Below are 27,463 nucleotides of genomic sequence, written 5' to 3' on the forward strand. Positions count from 1 at the left end.
TCCTCTCGAGATCATGAACATTTGAAACCTGAGCCATGATAAGGAGCGGCTGAGGTGGCGTCTCCCTCTGTGAAGCGACAGGTCCGTGGATACAGTGTCCTGCCTTCTTCCACGCAGATCCCTTTTCTTGCCTCTCGACCCGTCTGGCTGTCACACGCACAAAGCAGATCTAAACTCTCTTCCTTTTGGTGATCTGTTTTTATTAAAGTACAGGTTTTGTCCTGATCCGTACAGCAAATCCCAAAGATCCCGTATGACGGTGCACAGAGAACACCCCCACCCACACCAGAACCCCCCTCCCCCCACAGCAGTAGAGAAATAGGAACACTCGTGTACACACAGTGTAGGAAATACGGGGCGAAAAGCCAGCACAAGACACACGGGCGTCCCGTGTCCGGGGACGGTGGGAGGGGGGCAGGGCACTCGCACCGCGCTGCTGGTTCTGCCGGCCCCTCGGCACCCCTCCAGCGCAGGCCGGGGGCTCTCCCGCCTCTGCCCGTCACAGCGCGAGGCCTCCCGGCCCGCCCGCGACCCCCGGGCCCAGGAATGGCCCCCGCACGAGGCTGCGGCAGGTTCTCGCCTGCCGAGCACGGAGGCTGGGAAAGGGAGCGGGAAGGGCCGCCGCGCACGCCCCACGCAGATCCACAGATCCACGCTGCCGTGCCGCAGTCGGCAGTCGATCACGCAGGGCACCGGGGCTCGAACCCTTGAGGGGACCTGCAAGGACGTGTTTGGGCCTCTCGAATCCAGCTCCCCCGGACACCCGCCCCCCGTGCCAGGAGAGGAGGGCGCGTGCGCTGGGGGCAGGCGTGGCCTGGCGTGGCGTGGCTGGTGCACGCACTCCTGCCGGGAGGGCGCGCCCAGGTGCAGTGGAGGCTCCTCCGAGCCACAGGGATGCATGGGCGCATCTTTCCCATGCTTCCTGCGCTGCCGCACCTGCTGCGGGAGGGAATCCGCCACGGCCCAGGCGGGGGCTGGCAAGGCCCTCACACGCCAGGGAGGGGCACTGCCAGCCTGGCCGGGCGATGGGGCTGCTGGAAGGGCCGCGAACCAGTCCCCAGGCGCTCCTGGCGCCGCCTGCGTCCAAGCCCGGCCAGGCGCTGCGTGCCCCGGACACCGGGATGCGGCCACAGCTCGGCCAGGGGGGCTTGCTGGCCCTGCCTAGGGGCCGACTCCCGGGCAGCCCCGTGCTGAGCAAGGAACGCCGTCGCCGCATGAGCAAGGGGCGGCTGGGCTGCCAGGGACTGCAAGGGGAGGGTGCCGTCTGGGGAGGGTGCCTGCCTCCCCCACTGCCCTCGCCTCCGGCTGCTGCAGCGACAGAGGTGGCACCTGAAGCGCCGCAGGACCCCTGCGCTGCCCTCGGGAGCCCTTCCCATGGCGCTCATTCTGCAGGCTTTCCCTCTGCACGTGGCTAGAAACCCCGGCCAGAGATCCCGAGTGGCCCCACCACCATGCTGGGTGACCGGGAAAACCGGATCCCCTCCTCGGTCTCCGTGTGTGCCAGAGCACCATCTCTGCTGGGTTTCTGGGACGTCCGGGAAAACGTTGGAGAAGCCAGGCTGGAGCCAGAGCTGCCAGCAATTAACGAGCAATGATCATGGTCAACGGTTGTTTAGCATCTCCGAGGTGCCCGCGCCTGGTTCAGTCTGCATCACACGCAGAGGAAGCGCCGAGGCAGAGAGGACGGCGGCCTGCCTAAGATCCAGTGTGGGCTCCTTCGTGGCTGGGGCGCTCCCAATTTTAGCGGCTGCACTAAACCCACCCGACCACTGGTCGACTGGCTCGCCTTCAGCATTTAACATCAGGGGAAGCTGTATAAGGGAAGACTCTTCGGCCCGGAGGAGAGGAGACTCCCAGGGGATCTGTTGGTGACACATAGGTACGTGAGCGGGTGCCACACGGAGGTGGGCAGAGACCTGTTCTCCCCTGCAGAGGAAGGCAGGATGCGCTCCAATGGAGCAAAGCTCAGGGAGCCAAGGTTCCATCTGGATGCCAGGAAGCACTTCCTGACAGTCGGGACCCCGAGGGTGTGGAATGGGCTTCCCCGGGAGGTGGCTGAGGCCCCATCGGTGTGGGTGTTCAAGGACAGGCTGGACGTACACATGGTGGGCATGTCGTGAGCGGAGCCGGCTGGAGCTGGGGGTCAGACTAGATGGCCCAGGAGACCCCTTCTGACTCGCTCTGTTTCTATGTTTCTATTGTTCCGCCCTGTATTACTCTGCAGAGATCACTCCAGTGCGGCAAAAGGGGTGGACCCCAGGAGAGTCCTTCTCTTCAGTAAGGAAAGCGGAGTGCCAGGCACTGAACAGAGGTGCCAGATCTCTCAACCGCTTGATCACCTCACACTTGGAAAGCGCAAGAGGCCTTTGGGTTCCCGGCACCTTGGCCAGGGACCCAGCCTGAGTTACAGAAGCAGAACAGCATACAAGCCACAGGACGTGTCAAATCCACACAGAGAAGAAACCGGGGGCGAAGGAAGCTCTGCCCGAACAACTCACTTGTGTAGGGAACTTCATCTGAGAGATCAGCAGACTCCTAGAACTACCGAACTAAGAACTGCCCGGCTTCCGGGCCTGGACTGCAGGGCGTGAGGAGCAGCCAAGGGCAGGACTGATACCTAGGACGCCAAAAACTACTGTTGTGTCCTGCCAGAGACACAAGGCAAAAGCAAAGCAAATTCGGGGCCGTCTCTTCCTTTCCTCAACAAACTGCAAATGGAAACACAGGGAAGCCACCGAGGGGAAGCCAAGGAGAGACTGGCCGGGAAGATCCGGCCCGGGAGAGGCTATGGGGCGCGCCGCGTCCTCATGCCCCCAGGAGCTTCTTGACCATGTAGCCGGGCATGGAGTACAGGAAGAGGGCCACCATGATGATGAGCAGGACGGCCAGCACGATCTTGATGATGAGCCACTTGTAGCGGGTGCAGATGAGGTACCGGATGGACTTGAGCGGGTTCAGGAACCAGATGAAAGACGTATCCGGGCGGCTGGAGGGAGGGAGGGAGGGACAAAAACCGAGCTCAGAGGGGCAGGGGTACCTTGGGGCTGCCGCTGGTTCCTGTACTCCGTGTCTCCAGCCCTACCGCTGCACGACCCGGGACCGGCCGTGCAACGGCCGCAGCGCACGGCTCGGGGGTGCTGGCCTAGTGAGGTGGCAATGGCGGAAGCTGGTCTTGACGAGAGCAGTCTGGACAGGCCCAGCCAAAGGCAGCCTGGCCTCCTGACCTGCCCGGGGCGAAGTGTGTCTTCCCGGGTCTGGCAGCCACAAGAGCAGGAGGCTGCGAAGGCCCCGGGTCGCTCCGCGTGGCTGGCACGCTGGGCCGGAGCTTGCAGGTTCTGCAGCGCTGCCTCAGACGCATTTGTGGGACCGAGACCTGCCGACCGGGACCCCGGCCATCTTTCTGAGGACGCTGGAGCGGAGTCCTTGGGGTCATGGGGCGCAGGCGTCTGGGAGGGCAACAGGCCTCGGGCCCTGTCCTTTTTGCAGGCCGCGGTGGATTTCCTGTGGACCAGCCATCCCCGGCCGGCCTTTCCCCTCGCCAAGATCTTGCTTGCCTTTGAACCGGAGCTCGGTTCCACAACCGGCTCTAGCCCCAGGGTGCCATTCGGGCTCCAGGTGGCCTGGCCGGAAGGGGAGAGTGGCTCGAAGCCCATCAGCAGCGCCGCTCTCCTGCTGCGGAGTAGCCCAGCCGCCCCTCACACCCCTGGAACCCAGGCTCAGGGCTCCCGCTCAAGGGACGGTGCTACTCCCGCCCGTCTGCGCGGCTGCAGGAGTCCCGGATCGAGTGCAATGCCCTGGGGCTCTGCTCCTGCTCTTTGTCCCCCCACCAGCCCCAGGTGGGGCCTCTGTCATGCCGGTGGATGATAGGGGCGGGAGTAGGTGGAACAAAGAAGTACCCTGGGCAAAGGCCAGGCCTCTCAGGCCCCGAGAAGCTTCTTGACCAGGTAGCCAGGCACGGAGTAAAAGAAGAGGCCGACCATAAGGAGCAAGAGGAGCAGGAGGAGGACTTTCAGCAGGAGCCAGCGGTACGAGTGCCAGAGAAAGTAGCGAATGGACTTGAGAGGGTTCAGGAACCAGATGAAGCTGGTATCTGGGCGGCTGGGGCACGGGGGGGGGGCAAGGAGCAGGAGGAGACCGAGGAACCGGGAGAGAGACGGAGAGCTGAGCGGAGGCGGGGCAGGCGGGGGGCGGCGGGGAGCCCCGCTCAACAGCGCGCGTCGCAGCCGCGGGACCGGACCGCCCTCGCCGAGCCCGACTCCTCTGCAGCCCTGCCGGGCCCTCCCCACGCCTGCGCGGACGGCGCCCCCCCCCCCCCCCCCCCCCGCCCTTCCCCACTACTCACTTGGGTTTCTCCAGTGGGTCGGGCTCGTTACGAGCCAGCCCGGCCGGGCTTTTCTCAGCTTCCTCTGCAGTCAGGAGGTGAAGCTCAGCTTCCACTTTACCCTGCGGGGAGCGAGAGAAAATTTACTGGAAACGCAGAGAGAGGCACCCGTGAGGAAAGCGGCACGGGTGTGGGCACAGCCTGGCCCAGCGCCGGTACATCGGACGGACCCAGCGGCCAGCCGCCAGGGACGCCACAAACCCCAGGCAGCCTCCAACCATCCACCCATCTTCCTGCATCTTGCTCCTGATGACCCTTCTGCAACCCGCCTCCTCCGCTGCGGTTTTTCCTGGGCCTGTCCGCACTCCCCCACCCTGCACCAGCCCCTGGGCAGCACCCCGGCGGCTTTCTGGCCCCCAGCTCTTCCTGGCCTCCTGCCCTCCTGAGCCAAGAGGAAGCCCCCCTCCGGGTCCCTTACCGTCATCTCCATTTCGTCATTCTCATCTCGGGCCAAGAAGGGCCACCAGCCCTTGACCCTCTTCTGCTTGAAGATGGAGACCATGGGCACCTCGATCTCCCCGGTCCCCAGTTCCATGCTGCACTGCTTGGCGGTCTTAGCCCCACGGGGGAACCGGTTCAAGTCGAGCTCAATACCTCCTGTGGAGGGAGGAGGAAAGGCCGCGATAGGGCGGGTCCTGGCCGACGAAGGCTGGGAGGGCCTGAGCTGCTCTTTCCGGGCAGGACCCACGGGGTGCTCCTGATGTGCCCCCTTTGCAGGGAGTTCTCTCATACTTTAATTGAAGCTGAAAGGGCCGTGGGCCTGGCAGTTCTCACCAGTCCTTTCAGGAAACTCCCTGAACCCCCAAAGCTAATGTCTGAACTCCCAGTCAAGAGACTTCACCAGCAGGTAGAAACATAGAAACAGAGCGAGTCAGAAGGGGCCTCCCAGGCCATCTAGTCTGAGCCCTGGCTCCAGCCGGCTCTGCTCATGACATGCCCACCATGTGCACGTCCAGCCTATCTTTGAACAGGTGAACCTATGCAGTCTGGGAAACCAAACCGTGGGTCATTGCCCTGCAAATCCTTAGCTTCCCTGCGGACTTAAGCCATCTTGGCTCGTGACGGCTGGCCGGGAGCCCTTCTGGCGCTCTCTGTGAACCGGGGGCAGCCACCTTGTTACGCACCGAGGAAGTCATCAGCGGAAAAGTGGTCGGCATCCCACACCTGTAGCGTGAGTCGGGCCGGAATCTTGTACTCGGTCTCGTCCCAGGAGAACATGGACTCTTTCTTGGAGATGACGATCTTCTCTTCGGCGGCCAGGTAGTCGAAAGGAAAGACGAAGCGCCAGTTGAAGTTGCCCTCGCCCGTCAGGGAGTGGTAGTGGACGTCCGTGTCCTGCTTGTCCTCCTGCTGACCCTTCAGCCACCTGCGCAGGCGAGTACAGGCGAGGCCGTCGGCGGGGTGCGAGCGCCACGGCTGGCCATGCGCCGGTGCAGGGTGTCCGTGCCCATGCGGGGCCGGCCAGAGCAGTGCTGAGGCTCGGCAAACCGGAGGGGCCCCGGGGGCTGGCAGGGCCCGCGGGCAGGCGCTCCGCTCCACCAAGGGGCACGGGGGGGCGGTGCTCCGTGCACCTGTGACACCTGTCCTCGGCCACACGGAGAGGGCAGGAGGTGCAGCGGCCCAGGGGAGAGCGAGCCGGGCCTGCCCTGCCCTGCCTTTTTGCCCGAGGATAAAATCGAAAGCAATTTCGCAGCGTGGCTGCATCGTTAAAGGACGGAGCAATTAAGACCCCGGGTAGTTCCACTTGAGTCTAAAGGATTTGGAGTTGTCCTGCTGTCAGAAGAGGCAGGGATGGAAAGCTTAGCTAATACATTTTGGGGAAGTGTTTCTTTTCGGCTGCCTGAAATGGCATGTGTCCAGAACTGGGATCCATCTAGCAGGATTTGGGAATCAATTTCCTTTTTGATTTATAGCCACCTGCTAGGTGAAAAATTTGGTTCTGAGGAACCCCCAGTACAAAATACTGAGTCTCAAAACTCTCAAACCTGAAAAATGCCAGGTTTCAGTGTTCGTTCCCACATTTTGGCTTTAGTACGAACTTTGGATTGGGAAGTTTCCCTGAAAAGTTGCTCTGTTCTGCCGTCAGAATCGAGACATTATTTTGCAATTGGGGGAGCAGACCTCTCCGTGGAGGTCCCGAGGGCCACGTGTCACGGCTTGGCTTTTGGAGCGCAAAGGGAGCCAGTGCTCCGTCCAGCTGAGTGCTTGGCAAGGCCACACCTGCCTCGCTGCCACGAGGGTAGCTGCCTCCCCCCCCCCCCCGACCATGCAACAGAGAAGCAAGCCGCCCCACTGCAAACACACACAGAGAGACGCACGCCATGCCCTGGCCAGGCCCTGTGGCTCGGCAGAGAACCGGGCGTCCAGGAGGGAGGCAGCTGTGGTGGGAGCCGTTTTGTGAGCCGCCCCGAGGCTTCGGCGAATGGAGAAGCATAGACATTTTCTAAATAAATAAATAAAACCGGCAGCCGGGGCAGCACTCCTCATTCACGGCAGGGAGAAGACAACTGGCTCCCTTCTTACCCGTCAGATATCCATGCGCCCTCCGCCCCCTGGGGGTGCCCACCTGGCCCCTCCCGGGCAAATGCATAGCTCAGGCTGGACAGATCCGGAGGGGGGTCTCTAACTCAGGGCCGTGTCCACGTGGGCCCTGTGGGGACCTGCCCACCCTGCGCATGTCCTGCCCGCCCAGGCTGCTCCCTCTCTTGTGCGTTTCCTTCATCTTACGCCACCCTGCGGCCGAGGCTGCCTGGGCCATGCGCAGAAGGAACCTGCCTGGACAGAAAGCCCCACCACGCACGGGTCTGCTCAGCAGCACTTCCTGCATCGCTGCGCTTCCCGCAGGTTTCTGCGAGAACCTCTGAGATGCAGCACTGGAGCAGAAAACTCGGGCTCCCAGGATGGGCGCTCTCCCCTCACAGGGAGCTCCTCCGGGCAGGACTGAGCCCGCTGCCTGCAGGTCCCCGCTGTGGCTTGCGGCCCAAGGGCCAGCCTGAACTTGGTGCGCTAGCCACGAGTGGCCCGCGTGAGATCAGTGCTGGCCCGCCAGACCCCAGCATGGCCCTGGCCCAGCGGCCCCTCCTGACCTCGCCTGGTTATCGCTGCGTCTCCACCTGGATGCTCTGCAGTGTCTCCACCGGCCCACTTGCGTTTTCGCCTGGGCCATTGCCGGGTTCCAGCCTCCCCTGCTTGGCACTCTTGGTGTCTCTGCCTCCTCCTCAGGAACACCTGAAGCAGCCTCATCGGTCCATCTAGCCCAATATTGCTTGCTCTGGCTGGCAGCAGCTCTCCGGGATGCAGGCAGGTCTTTCCCCCGCAGCTACCTCCCAACTCATGGGCCTGTTTGGTTTGGCCTTTGGCTTCTCCTGGCTCCCCCTTTGCAGCTCAGATCTGGCCTAAAGGGACCCCCTCCCTCGAGGGACCCCCTCGTGCTTCTGCTCTGGTGCTCCGCTCGCAGTAACTTGCGCCTCCCTTTCCACGGGCAACCCCGGGCAGGGACAAAGGAGAACGCCCGCCTGCACTGCTCACGCTTGTCCAAGTCCCTCCGTGCGCCAGAGGAGGGCTGCATGCGCAAGCGGCGCACAAGGGGCCTGCCCCCCACGCACTTCGCTGGCTGGGGCGCCGTAAGGACAAGCTCCCCTTGCTCGCAGCGGTTCGTGCGCTCAGGGGCGTGCAGGCGGGGGCGCAGAAGCCCCCTGAGACCTGCCCGTGCCCAGCCGCGCTGCCGGGAGCTGCTTTGCACAGCGAAGCCCCTTTCTCCTCAGCAGCACCAGCAAGCTCCAGAAGTCTGGCAGCGGCACGCCGAACTTCCAAACATCTCTACAACGTTTTAGTGAAACGGGCACAGGTGAAAGGGGTCCTCCAGCTCCCATGTGGCTTGACTAGTCCACATGGCGGGCATGTGGTGAGCAGGGCCGGCTGGAGCCGGCGGTCAGACTAGATGGCCCGGGAGGCCCCTCCTGACTCGCTCCGCTTCTGCGTGGGCCTGCCAGCCAACCCGGCCCTGCATTTTGGAGACGGCCCAGCCTTTCTGTTCGAGTGGCCCGTCGCCAGGGCCTCTGCAGGGTGCCGCAGGTCTCTCCTGAGCCATGAGCTATGGATTTGCGCCGGGCCCGCTCGAAGTGGGGCCTCCAGCGGTGGGTGGGCTGCCCCAAACGTTCCCCTCCTGAGCACACCTGCCCCGGGAGGGGCCGTGCACGGTGCCCCAGTCGATTACCCCCCGACATAGATGTCCGACACCTTCTCTCCCGCCATGAAAGCATCGTCCTCCAGGAGCACCGCATCGGTGTCCCAGACGATGACGCGCAGCTCACACCTGGCCACCACACGGCGTGCGCGGACGGGGGCACACGACAACAGGGAGAGCACAGGACGGGAGGAGAGGCAGAGCAGAGGGAAGGCGCCCGTTGCTGTGTCCACGGGGACGAGACGCTCTGCCTGTGCGACAGCCGCCCGCCCTCTGCGCGGAGCCAGAGCCGGCAGCGCCACGGCCACGAGAAGCTCACACACCGAGAAGCCTGCCGGCCTCGCGGGGCTCGGCGTACGTACCCCCGGACGAAAATGTCACTGGATTTCTCGCCAGTGAAGTAATCGTCGTCCTCCAGGACCACCTCATCGGTGTTCCAAACTATCACTCTAAGCTCGTATCTGGCAGGGAGGAAGGAAGAGAGGGAGACACGCGGTGAGTGGAGGCGGCGAGAGGGTGGCCGCATCTGCTGCTGGTGCCCAGAGAACTGCTCCGGCGCAGGAGGCCACCCGGTGTGGGGCGGCTGTCCTGGGAACGCGTGGCTGGGCTTGGGAAGCCTTCCCTTTCCCTCGCAGACCCACCAGGCCGGGTGGCCTCAGAACAGCACCTGTCCCTCTGGCTCACGGTCGCGCCAGGTGGCCACGGACAGGAGAAGGCACGACTCGCTCGCCGTTTTGTGGCAAAACGACACGTTGACGCCACCTGAGGGCTTGGAATGAGGAGGCCAGAGCAGAAGGGCAATCCGTCGTGTCCCCAGCAGCCCCCTCCCCAGGAGGGGCGCGTCCCCACACCCTGGCCCTCTCTGCTTTGGGTCGCTACCGCAAAAGCAGGCCAGGCGTCCTGTGGGTTTTGACGCAACCAGCTGGACCGTGCTGCGGGGCTTCACCCATCACCTTCCCCGTTTGGAATGGACGCATTCTGGCGCTCTCAGCCACTCGGGCATCTTTGCGCGAAGCCCATTTCGTTTCGGAATGGTGGGCTTGCAGACCATGGTTTTGTGCATGTGCACAGAGAGGGCCTGCTTCCTGCCAAGGGAACTGGCTCCCCCCCCCCCCATCAATTTCCCCCCATCTCAGCTCATGGCAAGCAGCAGCTCTGCAAAAGTCTGGACATGGGGAATTGCAGGGGGACATTCTCAGGCCCACGGCGGTCCTCGCCACGCTAGTGGGGGACTCGAGCAAGAAGAAGGTGAGGGTCGGCTCAGCCACTTCCTCGGCTGCCAAACCCCTGCTGTCTCTCCCGGACGGAGACCCAAGAAAAGTTTTTCCAGTCCTGCATACATGCCAGCACGACCCCGCTCCCGTTTTTCCATGAAGGCTTCCTCTTGCCCAGGACCTCCTCCTCCTTCAGTCGCACTTAACGTCCCCCGTGAGTTCTCTCTGGCTCTCTCTGCCGTCAGCCGGACCCTCACAGCCCAGCCCTCCTTCTCCCCGTCCCTTCTGCTCCCGAAGGTCCTCACGGATCCCAGCATGCAGTGCTCCTACCCTTGGGGGGCCCCACGTGGACCCCAACCCAGCCCGAAACAAAGCATTACTTCTTCGGCTTCCGCGGAGAGATGTCAATGGCCGGCCCCGGAGCCGGCATGTCCATGGGAAACATGTCCACCCACATCTCCAGCCGTCCCTGAAACGCCAGAAGGACCTCGTCAGTGGGTCTCGGGTCCCAGCCCCGTTTGGGGCCCCTGCCAGACCCCACCTCTTGCCACTTGGCTCCCCCAGCGCCTCCTGCAGGATCCCTCCTGCTCCGACCAGAGACTCCCGTCCCTTTGGCATGAATTGCGCCCGCTGGATCAGGCCAAAGCTCCACCTCATCCATGTGGATAAGGGCAGGTCTTGCATATAGGGCCTAGGAATGGGTGTCACAAGTGCAGGTTAGGGGACAAGTGGCTGGCGAGCAGCACTTGCGAAAGGGACCTCGGCGTGCTGGTTGACTGCAGGCTGAATGTGAGCCAGCAGTGCGATGCGGTGGTCAAGAGGGCAAACGCCACCCTGGGTTGCATAGCCAGAAATGTGGCTTCTGGATCGAGAGAGGTATCACTGCCACTCTACACGACTCTGGTGCGCCCACAACTGGAGCCTTGTGCTCAGTTCTGGGCCCCTCATTACAGAAAGGATATAGCCAGGTTGGAGTCAGTGCAGCACAGGGCCACAAGGTTGGTGGCCGGTTTCCAGGGGAAGCCGTATGAGGCGAGACGGAGGGAACTGGGTCTCTTCCGCCTGGAGGAGACTCCGAGGGGGTCTGTTGGCGACATACAGGTATGTGAGGGGGTGTCACATGGAGGTGGGCAGAGACCTGTTCTCCCCTGCAGAGGAAGGCAGGATGCGCCCCAACGGAGCAAAGCTCAGGGAACCAAGGTTCAAATTGGATGCCAGGAAGCACTTCCTGACAGGCAGGACCCCGAGGGTGGGAATGGGCTTACACGGGAGGTGGCTGAGGCCCCATCGGTGCGGGTGTTCAAGGATAGGCTGGACATGCGCATGGTGGGCATGTTGTGAGCAAAGCTGGCTGGAGCTGGGGGTCAGACTAGATGGCCCGGGAGGCCCCTTCTGGCTCGCTCTGTTTCTATGTTTCTATCTAGCCTCTCCCCCATTCCAGATATGAGCCCCTGGCCATACTCAGGAAGCCCACAGGTACAGTCCTCCCTCCTCCAGGTTGAAGCCAGGCACTCCCTCTTGCTCGGCAGCAGGTGCGGGCCGGGGCCGTCCCAGCCCAGCCAGCGGCAGTGGAGCTGCAGAGAAGGGGCGCAGGGGTGGGCCTGGAGCCGCCTGAGTCCCGTGAGCTCCCAGGGGACGTGTGTGCACAGCGTATCTGAGGAAAGCCGGGCATGTGGGGGAGAGGAAGGGAAGCCCCCCACCCACCATGGCCCTGCCTCCCGCTGCTCTCAGAGAATCATGGAAGAGCAGAGCTGAAAGGGGCCAGGAAGGCCATCCAGTCCACCCCCTGCTGTTGCAGGACACCAATTTGCACCATCCCACTCGGAGGGCTGCCCGGTTTCTTTTGGAACGTCTCCAGTGTGCGAGACTCTCTCACTTCAGCGCATCAGTGCAACCCCAGAAGACTCGGCTATCGCTGTCGCCGTCCACCAACAACCGCTCTGCCCCCGGGATGATCTCCTTTCGGAGCCATCTCAGCCCACGTCCATTGCGGCGCTTCCAGGCAAAATCCACGCAGGACTTGGGAAAAACGGTGGTGTGGGGAGCCTGGTGCGGGCCGAGAAGGCGGGGGAGACGGGCCCACCAGAGCCGGGCGGGCCCCCTTGGGATGGCGCCGGCCCTGGAGCACGGCGGAAGGCGTCTGCCGGGGCCACGGAGGAGGCGGGGGGAGGGCTGACGCGGCCGCCCCCCAGAGCCGCACGCGAGCGGGGCAGGGCGCGCCGGGCACCTGCTCGATGCCGGGCTTGTCCGGGTTGAGCAAGGGCCGCGTCTCCATGTGCTCCGGCACGAGCCGGCAGCCTGCGCGGGGGACCTCCTCCCAGTGGTGCAGCACCGCCAGGGCCAGGTGCTCGTCCGTCTGCCTCTTCTGGCCTGCGGGGAAGGAGACGGCGGCCAGGTCAGGATTCCGCGGGATTCCGCGAGCGAGAGCGCGGCGGCCCACGGGCACCAAGCGGGGCCACCGAAGCGGCTTCCCGAACGTGACCCCCACCCCCCACCCCCACTTGCAGCTCTGGGGCACCCAGTGCTCCGACTGCCCCGCCTTCCCGCCCCGCCTGTCTCCCCCCCGCCCCCCCGCTCACCGATCTACCGCACAACCACCCCGAGAGGCCGGGCAGGTGGCGAGTCCCTGGCTGGCCCAGCGGCACCCCGCGGGCCTCGTGGCTGAGTGGGGACGGGGACCCTCCTCTGCGGGGCCCCCGCCCCACCCTCCCACGGCTGCGGTTTCCGCAAGGAGCGCTGCAGCTGAACCGCACGTTTCAAGAAAGGCTCAGGGAAGCCAGGTTCGGCGTTCAGTTCGGGGGAACAGCTGCACGTTTGCTCATTTCCACGGATTCGTTCGCTCTGGGAACAGCAAAGCTCACAGGAAGTTGGGCGGTACAGCGAGACACGGAAGCCGGCCTCCGACAAGGAAGGACTCGCCGCTCAAAATGCTGCCTTCCGCTTCCCAGAGCTCTCTTTCTGCAGACAGGTTGTTAACCCCGCTTGACCGCCACAGGGCGAGGGGCTCCCGTGCGGGCAAGGGTGCCGAGTCCCGTGCCCGGTGCTTCGCAGCGTGGTCGCCCGCGGGTTCCCAAGCGCACCGACCCCGAAGCCACGCAGGCCTGCGGACGCCCGTCCCCCCTTACCGTTCTCATCCTCCACTTCCGTGGGGCCAGTGAAGACCCGGTTGGTGACCTTCACCCTGCCGCCAGGGCCGTACTGGGGGCCGTCCAGCTTGCCCTCCTTGCACAGCTTGCTGAGGATCTGAGAGGGCTTCTGGGGGTCTCGCCAGATGTTGTAACCGTGGCTGCGGGGAGGAAAGAGGCTCGAGCACACGCACACCCCAGCCAGCGCGACTCGCGGACGACACTAAAACCGGGGCAGTGGCCACAGCTGAGGGGCAGGTACTCCGGATCCAGAAGTATCTGGGCAGACTGCGGAAGTGGGCAGGAGACAACAGGATGGCGTTCAATGTGGATAAGTGCAAGGTCTTGCACTTGGGGCACAGGAATGGGTGTCATAAGGACAGGTTAGGGGATATATGGCTGGAGAGCAGCACTTGTGAAAGGGACGTCGGGTGCTGGTCGGCTGCAGGCTGAACATGAGTCAGCCGTGTGATGCGGTGGCCAAGAGGGCGAACGCCACCCTTGGTTGCATAGCCAGAAGTGTGGCTTCTAGATCGAGAAAGGTATTATTACCGCTCTACACGACTCTGGTGCGCCCGCAACTGGAGTATTGTGCTCAGTTCTGGGCCCCTCATTACAGGAAGGATATAGCCAGGTTGGAGTCAGTGCAGCGCAGGGCCACAAGGTTGGTGGCCGGTTTGCAGGGGATGCCGTACGAGGCGAGACTGAGGGAACTGGGTCTCTTCAGCCTGGAGAAGAGGAGACTCAGAGGGGATCTGTTGGCGACATCCAGGTATGTGAGGGGATGTCACACGGAGGTGGGTGGAGACCTGTTCTCCCCTGCAGAGGAAGGCAGGATGCGCCCCAACGGAGCAAAGCTCAGGGAGCCAAGGTTCAATTTACATCCCAGGAAGTAATTCCTGACAGTCAGAACCCTGAGGGTGTGGAATGGGCTTCCTCGGGAGGTGGCTGAGGCCCCATCGGTGAGGGTGTTCAAGGACAGGCTGGACGTGCACATGGTGGGCATGTCGTGAGCGGAGCCGGCTGGAGCTGGGGGTCAGACTAGATGGCCCCGGAGAACCCTTCTGACTTGCTCTGTTTCTATGTTTCTACTAGCTTCGATCCAGAGTTGTGGTTTCACCCAGACATTGGACAGATCCATCAATAGATCTCACACTCTTTACGGCTTCCAAGGGATTTAACTGAGCAGGGAAAAGCTGCTCTGCTATGGGTGTCGTTATGCAACTGGGAGTCGGGAAAAGCACTGCCAAAGCACGACAACTCCTTGTTCCCCCAGGAGAGCCCACTGCTCCTCTTCTGCCCGCCCTTCCTCCGGGCCTCTTGTGACGTGGCGCTGCTTGCCCAGGGGACGCTGACACGGGGCCACTGCATTGCTAGCCTTCCGCACGACAGAGCAACAGTGGCTACCAAAGGGAGAAACCGCCTGGAAGAGGCCGAAAGGCCTGCTAAGGCTCACGAGGCGGAAGCGGCTGCGGAACGGTCCTCACTGGCCACGATCCAGCACAGAAGGAAGCACACTTCCTTCTCCCTGGATGCTGTCCTCGGCCGCTCTCCTGGGGAGGACTGTGCTCGCCATCCAAGCCCCCCGTGCCCAGAGAGACCCAACACGCTCCCGCTCCGAGTGAATGCCCCACGGGGAACATTCAGCGGGGCCGGCCGGGGGGGGGCCGCGGAGGCTTACATGGCGTAGGTCTGGGCGATGCCGCAGGTCGCCCGGTGCTTGCTGTAGTACCGGTTCTCCAGGTCGATCTTGGTCTCGCCAATCAGGTCGTCGGAGCCCACCAGGTCCCAGTCATACACGGCCACCGTCAGCATGGATTCCATGGGGAACGTGGCCTCGATGTCGAAGGACCTGGCAAGGGGGGCAGGCGTTTGGGACCGGCAGGGGCCCCGGGCGAGCTGCAGGGGCCCCGCTCTGCTGTCGGCAACGGAGGGGGCGTCCAGCGGGGGGATGCACACCGGTGGCGCGTCATTGGCCCGTGACGGGAAGCGCATTCGTGGAGCCCATCCAAGCAGGCGCGGGGCCGGGAGACCCACCAGGCCACCCCAGCTGGGTCAGGCCCGAGCAAACGCATCGGGTTGGATTGCCCACATCCGTCCTCACACGCCCCTGCGACGCAGGGATGGCACTGGCCACGATGCGCTGCCAGCGGCAACGCCGGCCCCGGCAACAGCACGCAACCCACCCCGGCTGGCCGTGCGCGCTCCCCTAAGAATGGGTCCAGCCGGCCCCTCTCGGACGGGCCTCCAGCAGGGCTGGCACGAAGGCGCCCACCAGGCACGGGGCGGGAGCCGAACGGCACCGGGCTGCTCCCGGGTCCCCTTACTTTCCAAAGACGGGGTTCAGCTGCTTGGAGATGTAGTTCTCCTTGTCCTTGATCTCCGTCTTGCCCAGCCGGATGGCGATATATGGGTCGGCCTTGCCGTTGATGTCTGCCGGATGCAGATCAGTGGCCTGGAAGGGAAGCCCAGTGTCAGCCCAGTCTCCCCGAGATGAGACGCCCCCGGGGAAAGCCCCGCTTTAGCCATTCTTTATTTAAACTTTCACTTCCAAGCTGCCTGCTCCCTCCATCTCAAGGCTCCAGGAATGGAGCACGGCTCCCCCAGGTGGAAGATGGGGGCCTCCGCAGGTCAAAGCATTTCGGCTGGTCTGGGGAAAACTGCTCCGGATCCTGGGGAGCAGTCGCCCACCGGGACAAGAAACGGGCCACGCGGCCATGCCATCGAGCAGGCCCCCCTGTGCCCAGCGAGGGCATCAACCAGGGGCGCACGGTCCCCGGCACGGAGGACATCCCCGGGGAGGCCCTGGAGCGATGCTGCCGGCCGAGGGAGGGAGGGAGAAGCATCCTGGGCGTGAGGGATCAGGCGGCCAAAGGTGGGCGGAGAGTCTGACCCGGATGCCGGAGCCGTCCAGACGGAGCGCGGGAGGCTTCCCTCGCAGCGACACGCTGGGGCAAGGAAGCGTCCCGAAGGAAGCGGGCGAGGGGGCAGAGCCCTGGCCTCACAGAGCCGTGGCAGGTCCGATGCTGCGCCAGGGCCTCCTGGGCTTGCCGCGGTGCCCCATCCACCCACTGCCCACGGCCCGGCAACCGGAGGGGGTCCGACCGCATGCGCAGCCCTGGGGGGCAGCCGGGTGAGAAGCGCCTGGGCGCCCCTCTCGCTGTCCTCACTTGCGCGGCACAAGCTCCCCGGGTTCTCGCGGCTTCGTTATGGTGATCACATCAGGGCTCTGCAGCCCAGGCGGGCGAAGCTCTCGGCAAGGCTGGCAGCGGCATCCAAGGCACCCAGCGCGCCTGCACCAGCTCTCCTCTCCTCCCCCTCCAACTCCAAAGCACCCCCAGCGGGAACTTCCCAACTGCTCGGGAGAGGAGGCAGCCAAAGCCCCCTTCCTCTGCACGGGGGGAGCCACATGAGAAGGCTCCCCAGCCGCTGCAAGCCGGCCACGACCAGGGCTCCCCTCCTCGAGGCCAGGGCGCCTGCGAGGGGCGAGGGCGAGGGGAAGCAGCCCGTGCTCCTCACCCGCACGATGTAGATGCGGACCAGCACGTTGATGGGGTCGTTGCTGGGGATGCCCTGGAACATGCCGAAATTGGGGTCGTACCCGGCCTCCTTGGTGATGTCATCGGGGAGCGGCACTTTGTAGACACACAGGGAGCCCTAGGGGCGAGAAGGCCTTTGAGCCTGTGCCCCCCCACAGGGGAGGGGGGTGCGACCTCTGCGTGCAGAAGATGTACCAGCCGAGACCAAAGGCGTCTGAGCATGGCGAGGCTCTTGCATTTTTCTACAGGTCAGGGCAAAATCTGAGCCGGAGAAGAGTCACAGAATCATAGAATGGTAGAGCTGGAAGGGGCCAGAAGGCCATCTAGTCCACCCCCTGCTGGTGCAGGACACCAAGGCACACCATCCTGCTCAGAGGGCTGCCCGGTTTCGCCCTGAATGTCTCCAGGGTGGGAGAGCCCCCCACCTCTCCAGGCAGCTGGTCCCACCGTTAAGGCCCTTGCATTTTTCTACAACTGGGAGCAAAATCTTCAACCCCTCTGATCCCACCCAGTCCATCGCATTCTCTTTGGAAAAAGCCTGTCCAACTGAGACCTATCCAGCAGTGCTCCAGCAGAAGGAAGGAGGAAGGTCTGATGGGGTCGGGTATTACATGAGCGGAGCTGGCTGGAGCTGGGGGTCAGACTAGATGGCCGGGGGACCCCTTCTGACTCTGTCTCTATGTTCCCATGAGTTCTCCTTCCTCTCTCTGGTGCACCAAGAGCAATAGCTTCGTGAAGTAAGGGTGCTTAAGGTTGAAATAAGAGGCGCCATTTCCGTGTTTCCTCAACTGGCTCCTAACAAGCCCCAACACGGCCTGTGGGGGGGCAGGCAGCACATCCGGGAAAGGCCCGGCAGCGGCCCCATGTGGGTTTGGTTCCCCTGCAGCCGCCGCTGCCACCTTGCGGCTCACCTTAAACCTGCCCACGATGCGCTCCTCGTCGGCAGCCGTGTCGTCATCGTCGCCGGTCTTCCCGCGGAAGAGGTTGAAGGTGTGCAGCCAGTCCTCGAAGTTGTCGAACTCCGACTCCAGCTCTTTGGGGTACACCTGCGATGGCGACGAGTCGAGGGCAGTGGGCAGTGGGCCTCCGGCCACCAGAAGAGCCCCAGTCCAGCCCCCCTGGCCGGTGCGGTGGCCCTGTCCCACACAGGCAGACCTCCGTGCCTGCCAGACTGCAAGTGGCCCTCACCCATTCCAGTGGCATTTTTTGGGGGGGAAGGGATCCCAAACGATGCACAATCGAAGCTTCCCAAAGCTCCACTCCACAGCCTCTCCAGCCTCGCAGAGGCGTCACCCGTGCCACGATGTGTGGGAGGCCCCCAGGCTTAGCTCTCGCTGCTTTCAGTCCGGAGTGTCCTTGTGTTTTTAATTCTCTTGCGGTACTTTGGGCTGCGTATTGTGAGCAGCGCAGGCAAGCAGCAACAACCATTCCCAATGGAGAAGACAGTCGTGCCCGCGAAAGCCAGAGGCCGGAGAAGAAAGGAGAGGCCGAGCCGGAGAACGACGGGCTCCACGAAGGAAGCCACTGGCTTGGACCTAGACTGCCGAGCAGCCAGGGCCTCCGGGGGGCTGGGGTGCCTTGACGGCACAGAATCACCACCGCCGACTAGACCAGGTGACTTGGAGGTCCTGCCAGGAGGAGCGGGGCACGGACCCCGGGCCCCCAGCAAGCCTGCAGCACTGCTGATGCACCCCGAGTTAGTATGGCGTGTGTCGGGGGGCTGCCAGCTACTCTGACTGGCAGCAGCAGGGGCCTGATGTAGGGCCATGGGAGAAATTTGCCACTGACGGAAATGATTCCAGAGCCCCGTTACTCCGCCCAGTGGGTTCCATAGCAGGCTGGATTTTTGGAGTCACGTGGGTTCCAAAGACCCACAGACCAATTTTTCACATTTGTCCTAATTGTGTCCAAGGGCTCATTAATGCTGATGTAAAGTTGCAAATTAATGCATGCAGTTCTGGTCAAAAATGCCTGAATCCATCCATGAGCAGAGCAGGACAAGTTCAGTCTGTGCAGCACCGATGGAATGGATTTACTAAAACTCGCACATTCCTAGTCTAGTTCACTTGCCAATGAGGTATCTCAAAATTGCAGAGTCTTTCTGAATCTCGAGAAATTACAAATGCCAACAGGGTCTCCTCCCTCGCTGCCACTAACTTTGCCAACGGGGCGGGACGCGTCTTCCCCACGGGCTGCCTGACGGGGGAGGCAGAAGCCTCCGTTTGGCCGGAAACACGTCGGCTCACCTTCATCTCGTCGATCTTCTGCTTCTGCTTCTTCTCCAGGGCGTCTGGCGGCGGCTGCTGCTTCTTCTTCTTTTCCTCTTTGGGCACTCGGAGCTTCTCCTTGGGCTTGCCGTGGCCCCTGGCGCCTTTCGCAGGAGGGTCCTCCAGCCTGATTTCTGAGCCCCAAAGGAAAAGGTGAGGGAGGCAGCGGGGAGGCGGACGGGAGGCCCGAGGCGGCAGGGGAGGCGGCCCGAGGCGAGAAGCCTCGCCCAGCCATGGGGGGCCCGGAAGCTGATGGACAGCTGCTCAGAAAACCCCACTTTGCCACCCCAGACTGGCCCCCTCTCCCCACCCGAGGCAACCGCCCCACCCCCTCGTCATTGCTGGTAATGCTGGAATGCATTCTTTGGGCCCCGTTGAATTGGACTGATATACCACACAGAAACACGGAAACGGCATGTCAGAAGGGGCCTCCACGACCATCTAGTCTGACCCCCGGCTCCAGCCGGCTCCACTCATGACATGCCCACCATGAACACCCCCACTAATGGGGCTTCCATAACCACCTGTGGAAGCCCACTCCATACCCTGGGGGTCCTAACTGCCTGGAAGCACTTCCTGGCATCCAAATTGCTTTCCTGAGCTTTGCTCCATTGGAATGCATCCTGCCCTCATCCACACGGGGGCGGGGGGGAGGTCATGACCCACCTCTGCATGACTCCCCCTCACACACCTGTGTATCGCCAACAGATCCCTAACCCCGACCCTGGGCTCTGCCGCCCAGTTCTGCCAAGCTCCGAGCGCCGGCAGGGCGAAGCTCGCCTTCAGCAGCTGTCCCGGCAGGCACCTCACTCCGCAGGTGACGGCCCCCTTGGGAGTGATGAGAATTGCGCACTGCTGGTTTTTTCCCGTCTGACAGCTGCTAAATCGAACGGCACCTCAGCCGCGGGCCTCTCATGCTGCAAACGCGCTGCGGGGACCGGCTGGATTCACCCACTTGCCCAGTTCTCCCGTGTTCCCTCGGCCTTCCGGCTTTCCAAAAACGTACCATCGGACATCTCCAGCTCTTCCTTTTCCTCTGCTTCAGCTGCAGCTGCCTCCTGTTGCCGAAGTAGCTAGAAAAACAGGCACGGACAGGAGAGGTCACTGCGCCGCTGCCGGCCGTAGAACGAGGGGGCAGGAAGCCAACCTACCGCAATCCGCCCAAGCCACAACCCACACGAAACCGCAGGACCCGCATTTGTGGGTCATAAAGAACAGGGGCGTGGCTCACACTGAGCCTTGTCTCCAGGCGGGGCGCGTGCCTTCCTTCATCCGAGGGGTCAGGATAATAAACTGTACACCTGGGACAGGTGAATGCGGCAGAAGCCGGGCAGCTGCGACTCTGACGGTTTGGATATTTCTCCAGACCACAGAGCAGGCGGCATCTCAGGTCAGGCCGACCTGACCTTGTTCCCTCAATGGCACAATGGCCGAGTATCAGAGGACATTTGGATCATGGCCAGGGGGAGGCCAACCCAATCTGAAGACGGGGGGGGGGGGGGAGGGCACGGGGGGACGACGACAAGTGCACCTGACCCAAAATGACAGAGTTCAGCGTGCATTTTTGCTGCAGCGAAGAGGCATCACAGGGAGATCATTTTGCCCATTGAACCACCTGGGGCGCCTGCCTCCCTTCTCTTTTCTGCCCCGGCTCTACGCTCTCCCTGGGCGGTCCCTGCAGCTCCCGGCGCCCGCGACTCCCGGCCAAGTGCCCACCTCCTTCATCGTCTCAATGGAAGCGAAGTACTTGGACCACCAGTCCAGCACGCTCTCGTCGGGCTCCTCCTCCTCGGGCTCCTCTGAACTGCCTTTCTTCTTCTTCTTCCCCTTCCCCTTGTCCTTCTCCTCTTCCGACTGCAAGAGCGGCCTGGTTAATGCTCTCCTCTGGAGGTGCGTGGCCACCGCAGCCACGTATTTTACAAACTCGCCACCTTGGGATGGGCAGTGGCCGCCAGGGCCTCCAGGAGCCCAGCACCGCCGTTCCCAAGCAGAGGCGTTCAGTGGGAGAGCACCCCAGGCCGGTGCACGGCTGCACGGGAGGACGAGCCCAGGCGGCACGAAGCCCGGCCTTCCCCGACTGCCAGTGGTGGCACTGCCCGGCTGCAGACCTCGTGCCCCTGCCCGCTCCTGCTCTGGACTGTCCAAGGGCGGGACGTGGGGGGCGAGACCAGACAGCCTCACCGCCTCAAAGGCCCAGCAGCCTTTCCCTGCAGGCCCAGGAGAATCCCAGGCGCTCTGGCCCGGTTTGCCACAGCAGGCGGCCGCTCCGAGTGCAGGGAGTGCACCGGTGGAACTCCCCGAGACCGCGGGCAGCGGCTCCGCCTGCCGGGACGGTCTGCAGCGGTCATCACCCCCCAGGGCAAGCAGGGGGCCCTCGAGGACGCGACTGGCACAAGCTGCCAAACTCCTGGAACTCGGTGGCAGACGTGACACGTGGCATCTGCCGGAGCTTCCTGATGCCGCAGGAAGTTACGGTCCCTCCCTAGCACGAAGTTGCTCCCAGCACTGCTTGTAGAGCTGGACGCTCTCCCCATGCTTCAGAGGGGAAGAGGCAGAGGGCAGCGCCCCGTCCAGCAAGCAAACGCTGCCAGGTCTAGCGCCCCACGCAGTGGGCGGGTGGAGGAGGATGGGGAGACCGCGCTCGGCCAGGGTGGGGGAACCTCCGCCCTGGTGGGCAGCAAGTCTGCGCTGGACGGGGAGGTACGCCAGTTCTCCAGGGAGGCTGTCCAAGGACAGGCCGGACGTGCACATGGTGGGCATGTCGTGAGCGGAGCCGGCTGGAGCCGGGGTCAGACTAGACGGCCCGGGAGGCCCCTTCCGGCTCGCTCTGCTTCCATGCTTCTCCAGGCCCCCTTCCGCTGCCCCATCCCCACAGGGGAGGCGGCTCAGGGGAAATCGACCGGACGGTGCCTTCCTTCAGCTGCGCCCGCGTGTCTCTTTCGCACTGCTCTTGGGCCTCGCTTTGTACAACAAACGCACGGTTTCCGCTCCGCTCCCTCTGCTCAGCACACACGTTCTCGGCCTCGCCTCGGAGCTATCCGGACACGCGGCCTCCGCCCCGTGTCCGCAGGCGCCCCCGTGCATCTTGTGCAGAGTTAAGATGCCGCAGCGCCCCCTCCTGCGCCAGGCCAGAGCCGAGGGTCTGTGGACACGGCCCATGGGGCCGTTTCCAAGAACAGTGGGGTGCCTTGCCAGGGCTGTCCTGGGCCCCCACAGCCTCGCGCTCCCGTGGCAGAGCGGCTGCCTCGCCAGCAGAAGGGCCCACGGCCGTGCCCAGTCGGAAGCCGCCCGGCCCGGAAACCCCGAGAGCTGCCAGCCAAGCTAGCTTCCTGTCCATGCCTCTGCAACCCATCTGAGGGCAGGGGCAGCAAGACCCACTGCTGCCCAGCCGGCGAGGTTCCCCCCAGCCCCGCTTTCTCGTCAGGTGGTGCCGCATAAGCGTGCGTCCCACCGAAGCCCAAATTCAGCCCGCTCCCCGCGCTTTGGGAGCAGGGATTTCCACCAGACTGGGATTTCTCCCCGTGCTGGGAAGAGGCCTCCGGGAGACAGGAGTGGGAACCGGGGCTCGCCCCCAGCACAGCGCCAAGCACTCACCATGTCCACCTTCACGACCGCATCCGAATTCTGGCACCAGGGAAGGGCAGGGAGGAAGAAAACGACGGTTACGAGAGCCGGCTGCAAAGCGTCCACAGAGGCTTGGGGGGGCAAAACACTGGGGTGATGGGGGGCAGGTACCACCCCAAAAGCAACCAAAGAGAGGGGTACTGGCTGTAAGGGCTGAAGGTGAGGCAGCGCAGGGACCCAGCCCTCGGGCGCTTTGCTGGGGACCAAAGGCTGCTGATTCATACCTGGACATGCATTCGAAAGAAATGCTAGGGTTTTTAAAATGTCATCCAAGGCATCTCAAACTAAGCGAAATTCTTCAGTTACTGAGTATATTTTTATCCTGCCTTTTTTTCCTTCGAGGAATCCAAGGCGGCTTGGAGCTTGGAGCTTTCCCCTCCTCTCAGCCTCATCCTCACAACAGCCCTGTGAGGTGGGTTCGGCTGAGAGCGAGCGTCTGACCCAAAGTCACTCCCTGAGTTTTGCGGCCGAGGGGGGACCAGAACCAGGTCTTCCGGGTCCCAGTCCCGTGTCGGACCACAGTACCGCCCTGCTTCCTGACCCAGATCCCCCCAAAGCAGGGGGCAAGGGGGGGCAGCTTGATTTGTATTACTTAATTCCCATGCAGAGAAAAGGATTTTGGTGACAGTGGAGCTGCTGCAGCGAAGGTGGAAGCGGAAGGTCCCCCACGTGGTGATTCAGCCGAGGGTGGAAAAACGTGCCGCCACCAGTGGAAGCGCAGCACTCCGGCGAGCGAGCCAGGTGGGGTGCGGCCCCGGAAGCCCCGGCCAGGTGAGGCTGCCGCGGCTCCTGGGGGTCTGTGCGGCCGAACCGGCGAAGAGGCCGGACGCCACGCTCGGCAGCCGTGAGCGGCTGGGCCAGCCATGCTCTCCGTGCTTCCAGTGACATGAGGACACCTGTGGGTGACGTGCCCCTGGTGGGCCCGTCGTGAGCGGAGCCAGCTGGACCGGGGGTCAGACTAGATGGCCCGCGAGCCCCTTCTGACTCGCTCTGCTTCTCTGTTTCTATGTCTCCAGAGTTGCACCTCTCCCTGCAAAGGGACACGTGCAGCTTTTGTGCGAATCGGTGCCCTCTTTCAGAGATGTGCAAGGGGTCGCCCGGGGTGCGGAAGGGCGGGAGGGGCCGCTCTGGCTTTGGTGGCCTCCGCGTCACACACCGGCCAGACGAAGCCTCATCCGTCGCGAGCCAGGCTCCGTCGGGGGCCACTCACCGCTTCCAGCTTCACCATGGTCTCCATCTTCTTGATGGGGACCTCGGGCTCCATGTTGACCACGATCTCACCTGCGGGACGAGAGCAGGGCCCTCCGTTGGCCAGGGCCGTGTAGGCGCTCATGAGCTTAGCTGGACAGAGGAAGAGAGAAGCAGCACCGGGCACACGCAGCGAGAAAGAAAGAAAGAAAGAAAGAAAGAGAAAGAGAGCGGACAGGAGCCGTTTTAGGAGCCAGGAGCTCAAGCGAGGCGCGCGAGACCGAGGAACGGGAGACCTCTGGAGAGAGCGCAGGACAGCGGCTTTGCTTCAGAGAGAAAACTCACACGGGTGAGAAGCACACAGGGACATTCATGCGACGGACGCGCCGAGATGCGTCTGCCACCGCGGCATGCCGTGTCTGTCTGGCCCCAGCGGGCCACCCTTCGGATGCGTTCGCTGGAACTGGGGTCTGACCCACCTGGAGGTCACCGGATTGCGGGAGATTTCCAGAGCGTGCCGCGCACGGCGACTCGGGAACGGTTACGGGGCACACGTAGTGCGGGTCAACCCAGTCGCCTCCGAACGTCATGAGTGGAGCCGGCTGGAGCCAGGGGTCAGACTAGATGGCCCAGGAGAACCCTTCTGACTCACTCTCTTTCTATGCTCCTATGTTCTGTGTTTCCATGGATTTCGGGGCGGCGCAGGCTCAGAGGCGAGTGGCTGGGCCAGGCTCCCCCGGGCATCCTTGGCCCTTGCGTGCTTTGAACTAGGGCCCTGCTGCTTCCTTCGCCCTCTGCACACACTCCGGGCAGGTCTTGCTGCTCCTGCAAGCAGCTCCCCATCACCGCTCCGGCAGGCCGACCTCGGCTGACGATGCGCCGAGAAGCGGGGCCCTCTGCCCAGCCACGCCTGCTGCCCCCACGAGGCCCTCTTTCCCGCAGGCGCCCCCCCCCCGCCCGGCTACCTGCGGTGCTCCAGTGCTGAGCCTTCTTATCTGGCGGCCTGTAGATGAATTTCCGCAGGGAGCTGACGGCGTGGCTGCCCACGAGGGTGTAGCGGCCGAAGGCGCGGCAGTCGACCACGCGGATGTTCAGGGGCGGGTGCAGCAGCTCGTTCTCGGGCAGGTCCTGCAAGGGCCAGCGGCACGTCTGGACACGGGAATCCAGGCCTGGCGTGGGGGAGACCCTGCCGTGGCCTGCGGGGGCGGGCACTGCCACGCCAGGGGGCGGCTTTGTGCCGAGGCAGGCGGCCGCCCCCAGCTCCCTATTCGCCGTGCTGGCTCGCCGTGCCTCTCGGGACCTGGCTGGGACCCACGGCCCCTCCCCAACAGAGTCGAGGGGGGTCCAGGCACCCTCAGTGTCGGGAGAAGCAGCAATCGTGGCAGAAATCTGGGTGGGCGATGACCCACCGACTGAATGTGCTGGCACGGGCTGAGGAAGAATTCCCACTGAGTCTGGAATTCAGCGACTTCAAGAGACTCGGGGCTAAATGCCACTTTGGAGAAGCGAGGGGCTGCGGCGGGGGGGCGGGGGGCAAGGCTAGCTGGCGGAGACGCGACAGAAAGCAGGGGGGATGGAGCCACGTCTCGCTCGGCCCGAGGCGCTCGCTGCCGGTCGCTGCGCCTCGGAAGAGGCTTTGCGGAGCTTGAGAGGAATCGCGCCAGAGCCGGGAGCCCACCGAGCCGCCTGTGGCTGGCAGGAAGAGGCGGGCCCTGCTGGGCCTCGCAGAGCGCCGGGATTGGGTCCCGGCCGGAGGGCCCGTGTCCTCCTGGGGCTCCTGGAGACGGGGCCAGTGGCTGGGGGGAGGGAGGGAGGGAGGGGAAGCCCGCGGAAAGGCGGTGCAGGAACGCGGCGACCTGCCACCAAGGAGCGCTCTCCCAGACGCCCACTCGGCCGCGGGGGGTGGCGGGGGCCGGCTAGCGACCTGCTTCCCAGTGCCACAGCTGCGGGGCCCCCGAGGGACCCTCCCCTGCCCGCTCTTCGTGCCGGCCCTCAACTGCCCGCGGAGACTCACCACTTCAAACCACTTGACCAAGGTGCTAAAATTGGGGTTTTTCTTGTAGTTCTGGATGAGGGAGGACTGCACCCCCCGGCCAGCACACTCGATGTCCACCCGGGGCCTGTCCACCTGGGCCAGGTTCACCCGCTTCAGGTCTCTCAGACCCCAGAACAGGATCTGGAGGGGAGATGCAACGCGCCCAGCTCAGGAGAGGCCCCTGCCCAGGCCACGGGGCCACCGAGGGGCATCTCCGGGCGGCGCTTCTCTGGTGCTGGGCAGATCCAAAGTGCTCAGTGTGACTCCAGCTGGGCCAGGCATTCAGTTCCCATTTATGTGCCCGTAAGGAAAAGAGCTGCCTGGAGAGAGCCCCCGGGTGGCATGCAAGTTTAATAAATAAACTGGAGGCCCTGCTGGGGGACCTGAGAAGCACGGGGGCTGCGCCCCCAACCGTGAGCAGGATGGGAACGCCGTGCCTGCTCGTCCCACCAGGAGGGCAGCCCCCACCGGCATCCGCCACAGCCACAACCCACGAGCAAGACGACGTGGCTTTCCACGTGGCGACCAGCAAATTGGGTACTTGCAGCATGTGCCACATGATGAATTATGTCGTTCGTCCCCCTAAGTCGCCCACAACATTTTCATTCTGCGATTGCTTCGGCTTTGCATCCCTTCGCACTCGTATTTCGACTGCTCCTTTCTCTCTCTGTTTTAAGAACTAGGCTTGACATTCACGCCCCGCCACTTCTATCCGTGCCACACAAGGGACGCAAGGGGCACTTCTAACACAGGAATTTCTGCGCCTGCCTGAGTCATGCGAAGAGGTGCTGCTGGACCGGGAGACGAGCGGCGCGCCCTGGGAAGACCGGGCAGCTCCTGCACCTTCCACGCCCCTCTCGTGCCGCGAGCCGGGTGGCAGGTGTGGGGAGGGGACCGAGATGTCCCCAGGCCTCACTTCTGTGCCCAGTTCGAAGAATGGGCGCGGGGGCGTGTGCCCGGGAGCTCTGCTCGCACACCCAGCCCAGCCGCTCCCTTCCTGCCCCGCGGAGCCCGCCCAGAGGGAGCCCCACCTGCGCTGCACAGAGACGAGCACACCTGCCCAGGTGTGTGGCTGGAGCGTGACGGGACTCCGCGGGCCACACTCCTGGTCTCCAAAGGGACACCCACGCTCTGGCCCTTTACCTCCACTCTGTACTTGCTCAGCACCGGGCGGATCCCCAGGGGCACCGGCAGGATGGGCCCGCGGTCCACGTCTGTGGGCCCGTCAATGGGGGGCAAGTCTGACTTCCCAGCGGGACCAATCTGGAAGAGAGGACGGAGCGGCTCAGCGGGGCGGCCCCTCGGCTGCGTCCCACCCTCTGCGGCCCGCACGGCCCTCGCCCAGACCCGTCCGTCCGTCTGTCCGTCCATCAGGAAGGCCAGATTCTCAGCCCCTGCGCCGGCAACCGGATTCCACCGGGAATTCAAGCACAGCAACGGGCCTGTTTCCGGCTACACGCCCCAGAGGCTTCTGACTCGGAAGGAAGGGATGGCATATCGGATAAAGGAGGGGGGCGAGGAGGAGGCAGCGCAAGGTGCGCTCTGCTCTGCTCTCGGGGGAGAAACCCACCTACTTCCTCGTGCGGCAAAGAAACGGAGGCCCACCCGGCCACCGTCTCGTCTGTCTGCCATGACCAGAACTGCAGCCACACGGGTTCCTCGAACCCCTGCAGACATCGAGGCTGCGCATGTGCCGATCATTTTTAGAGGTGCCAGTGTTTAAGGGGGTGGGAGGCAAGCTGACCCCTCCCTCTGGGAGACCAGCATAGCAGCTCGGATGGCTCCCCACATGCCACGGCCCTGCCTGCTCCAGCGAGGGGTTCAGGGAGGAGAAGCAGAACTGCGGGTGGCAGGCAGAACGTGGCACCGTCCCGGCCGTGCGGGGGCAGAGAGGAGCCGGGATC

At 63.8% G+C, this 27,463-nt stretch overlaps 2 protein-coding genes across 2 annotated transcripts in view; one reads left to right on the top strand and one right to left on the bottom strand.

The window, feature by feature from the left end:
• Positions 1-1,165, top strand: part of DRC1 (dynein regulatory complex subunit 1) — a 31,719-nt gene extending 30,554 nt beyond the window's left edge. Inside the window, exon 18 of the mRNA XM_044450307.1 lies at positions 469-1,165. Coding sequence (XP_044306242.1) covers positions 469-1,165 — 697 coding nt within the window. The remainder of the gene's footprint in view (positions 1-468) is intronic.
• Positions 1,166-2,805: 1,640 nt separating this feature from the next.
• The window catches only part of OTOF (otoferlin), a 107,030-nt gene continuing 82,372 nt past the window's right edge, over positions 2,806-27,463 (bottom strand). The window contains exons 29-48 of the mRNA XM_044450308.1: positions 26,703-26,822; positions 25,539-25,700; positions 24,490-24,652; positions 23,547-23,677; positions 22,307-22,336; positions 20,429-20,566; positions 19,719-19,785; positions 18,692-18,816; positions 17,357-17,491; positions 16,426-16,563; positions 15,234-15,361; positions 14,588-14,758; positions 12,907-13,067; positions 12,009-12,151; positions 10,162-10,250; positions 8,930-9,028; positions 5,506-5,747; positions 4,800-4,978; positions 4,343-4,443; positions 2,806-2,986 (exon numbers count right to left, since the gene is read on the bottom strand). Coding sequence (XP_044306243.1) covers positions 2,806-2,986; positions 4,343-4,443; positions 4,800-4,978; positions 5,506-5,747; positions 8,930-9,028; positions 10,162-10,250; positions 12,009-12,151; positions 12,907-13,067; positions 14,588-14,758; positions 15,234-15,361; positions 16,426-16,563; positions 17,357-17,491; positions 18,692-18,816; positions 19,719-19,785; positions 20,429-20,566; positions 22,307-22,336; positions 23,547-23,677; positions 24,490-24,652; positions 25,539-25,700; positions 26,703-26,822 — 2,703 coding nt within the window. The remainder of the gene's footprint in view (positions 2,987-4,342; positions 4,444-4,799; positions 4,979-5,505; positions 5,748-8,929; positions 9,029-10,161; positions 10,251-12,008; positions 12,152-12,906; positions 13,068-14,587; positions 14,759-15,233; positions 15,362-16,425; positions 16,564-17,356; positions 17,492-18,691; positions 18,817-19,718; positions 19,786-20,428; positions 20,567-22,306; positions 22,337-23,546; positions 23,678-24,489; positions 24,653-25,538; positions 25,701-26,702; positions 26,823-27,463) is intronic.

This window comes from Varanus komodoensis, unplaced genomic scaffold (genome assembly GCF_004798865.1).
Source record: "Varanus komodoensis strain SLA01 unplaced genomic scaffold, ASM479886v1 scaffold64, whole genome shotgun sequence".
Lineage (NCBI taxonomy): Eukaryota > Metazoa > Chordata > Lepidosauria > Squamata > Varanidae > Varanus > Varanus komodoensis.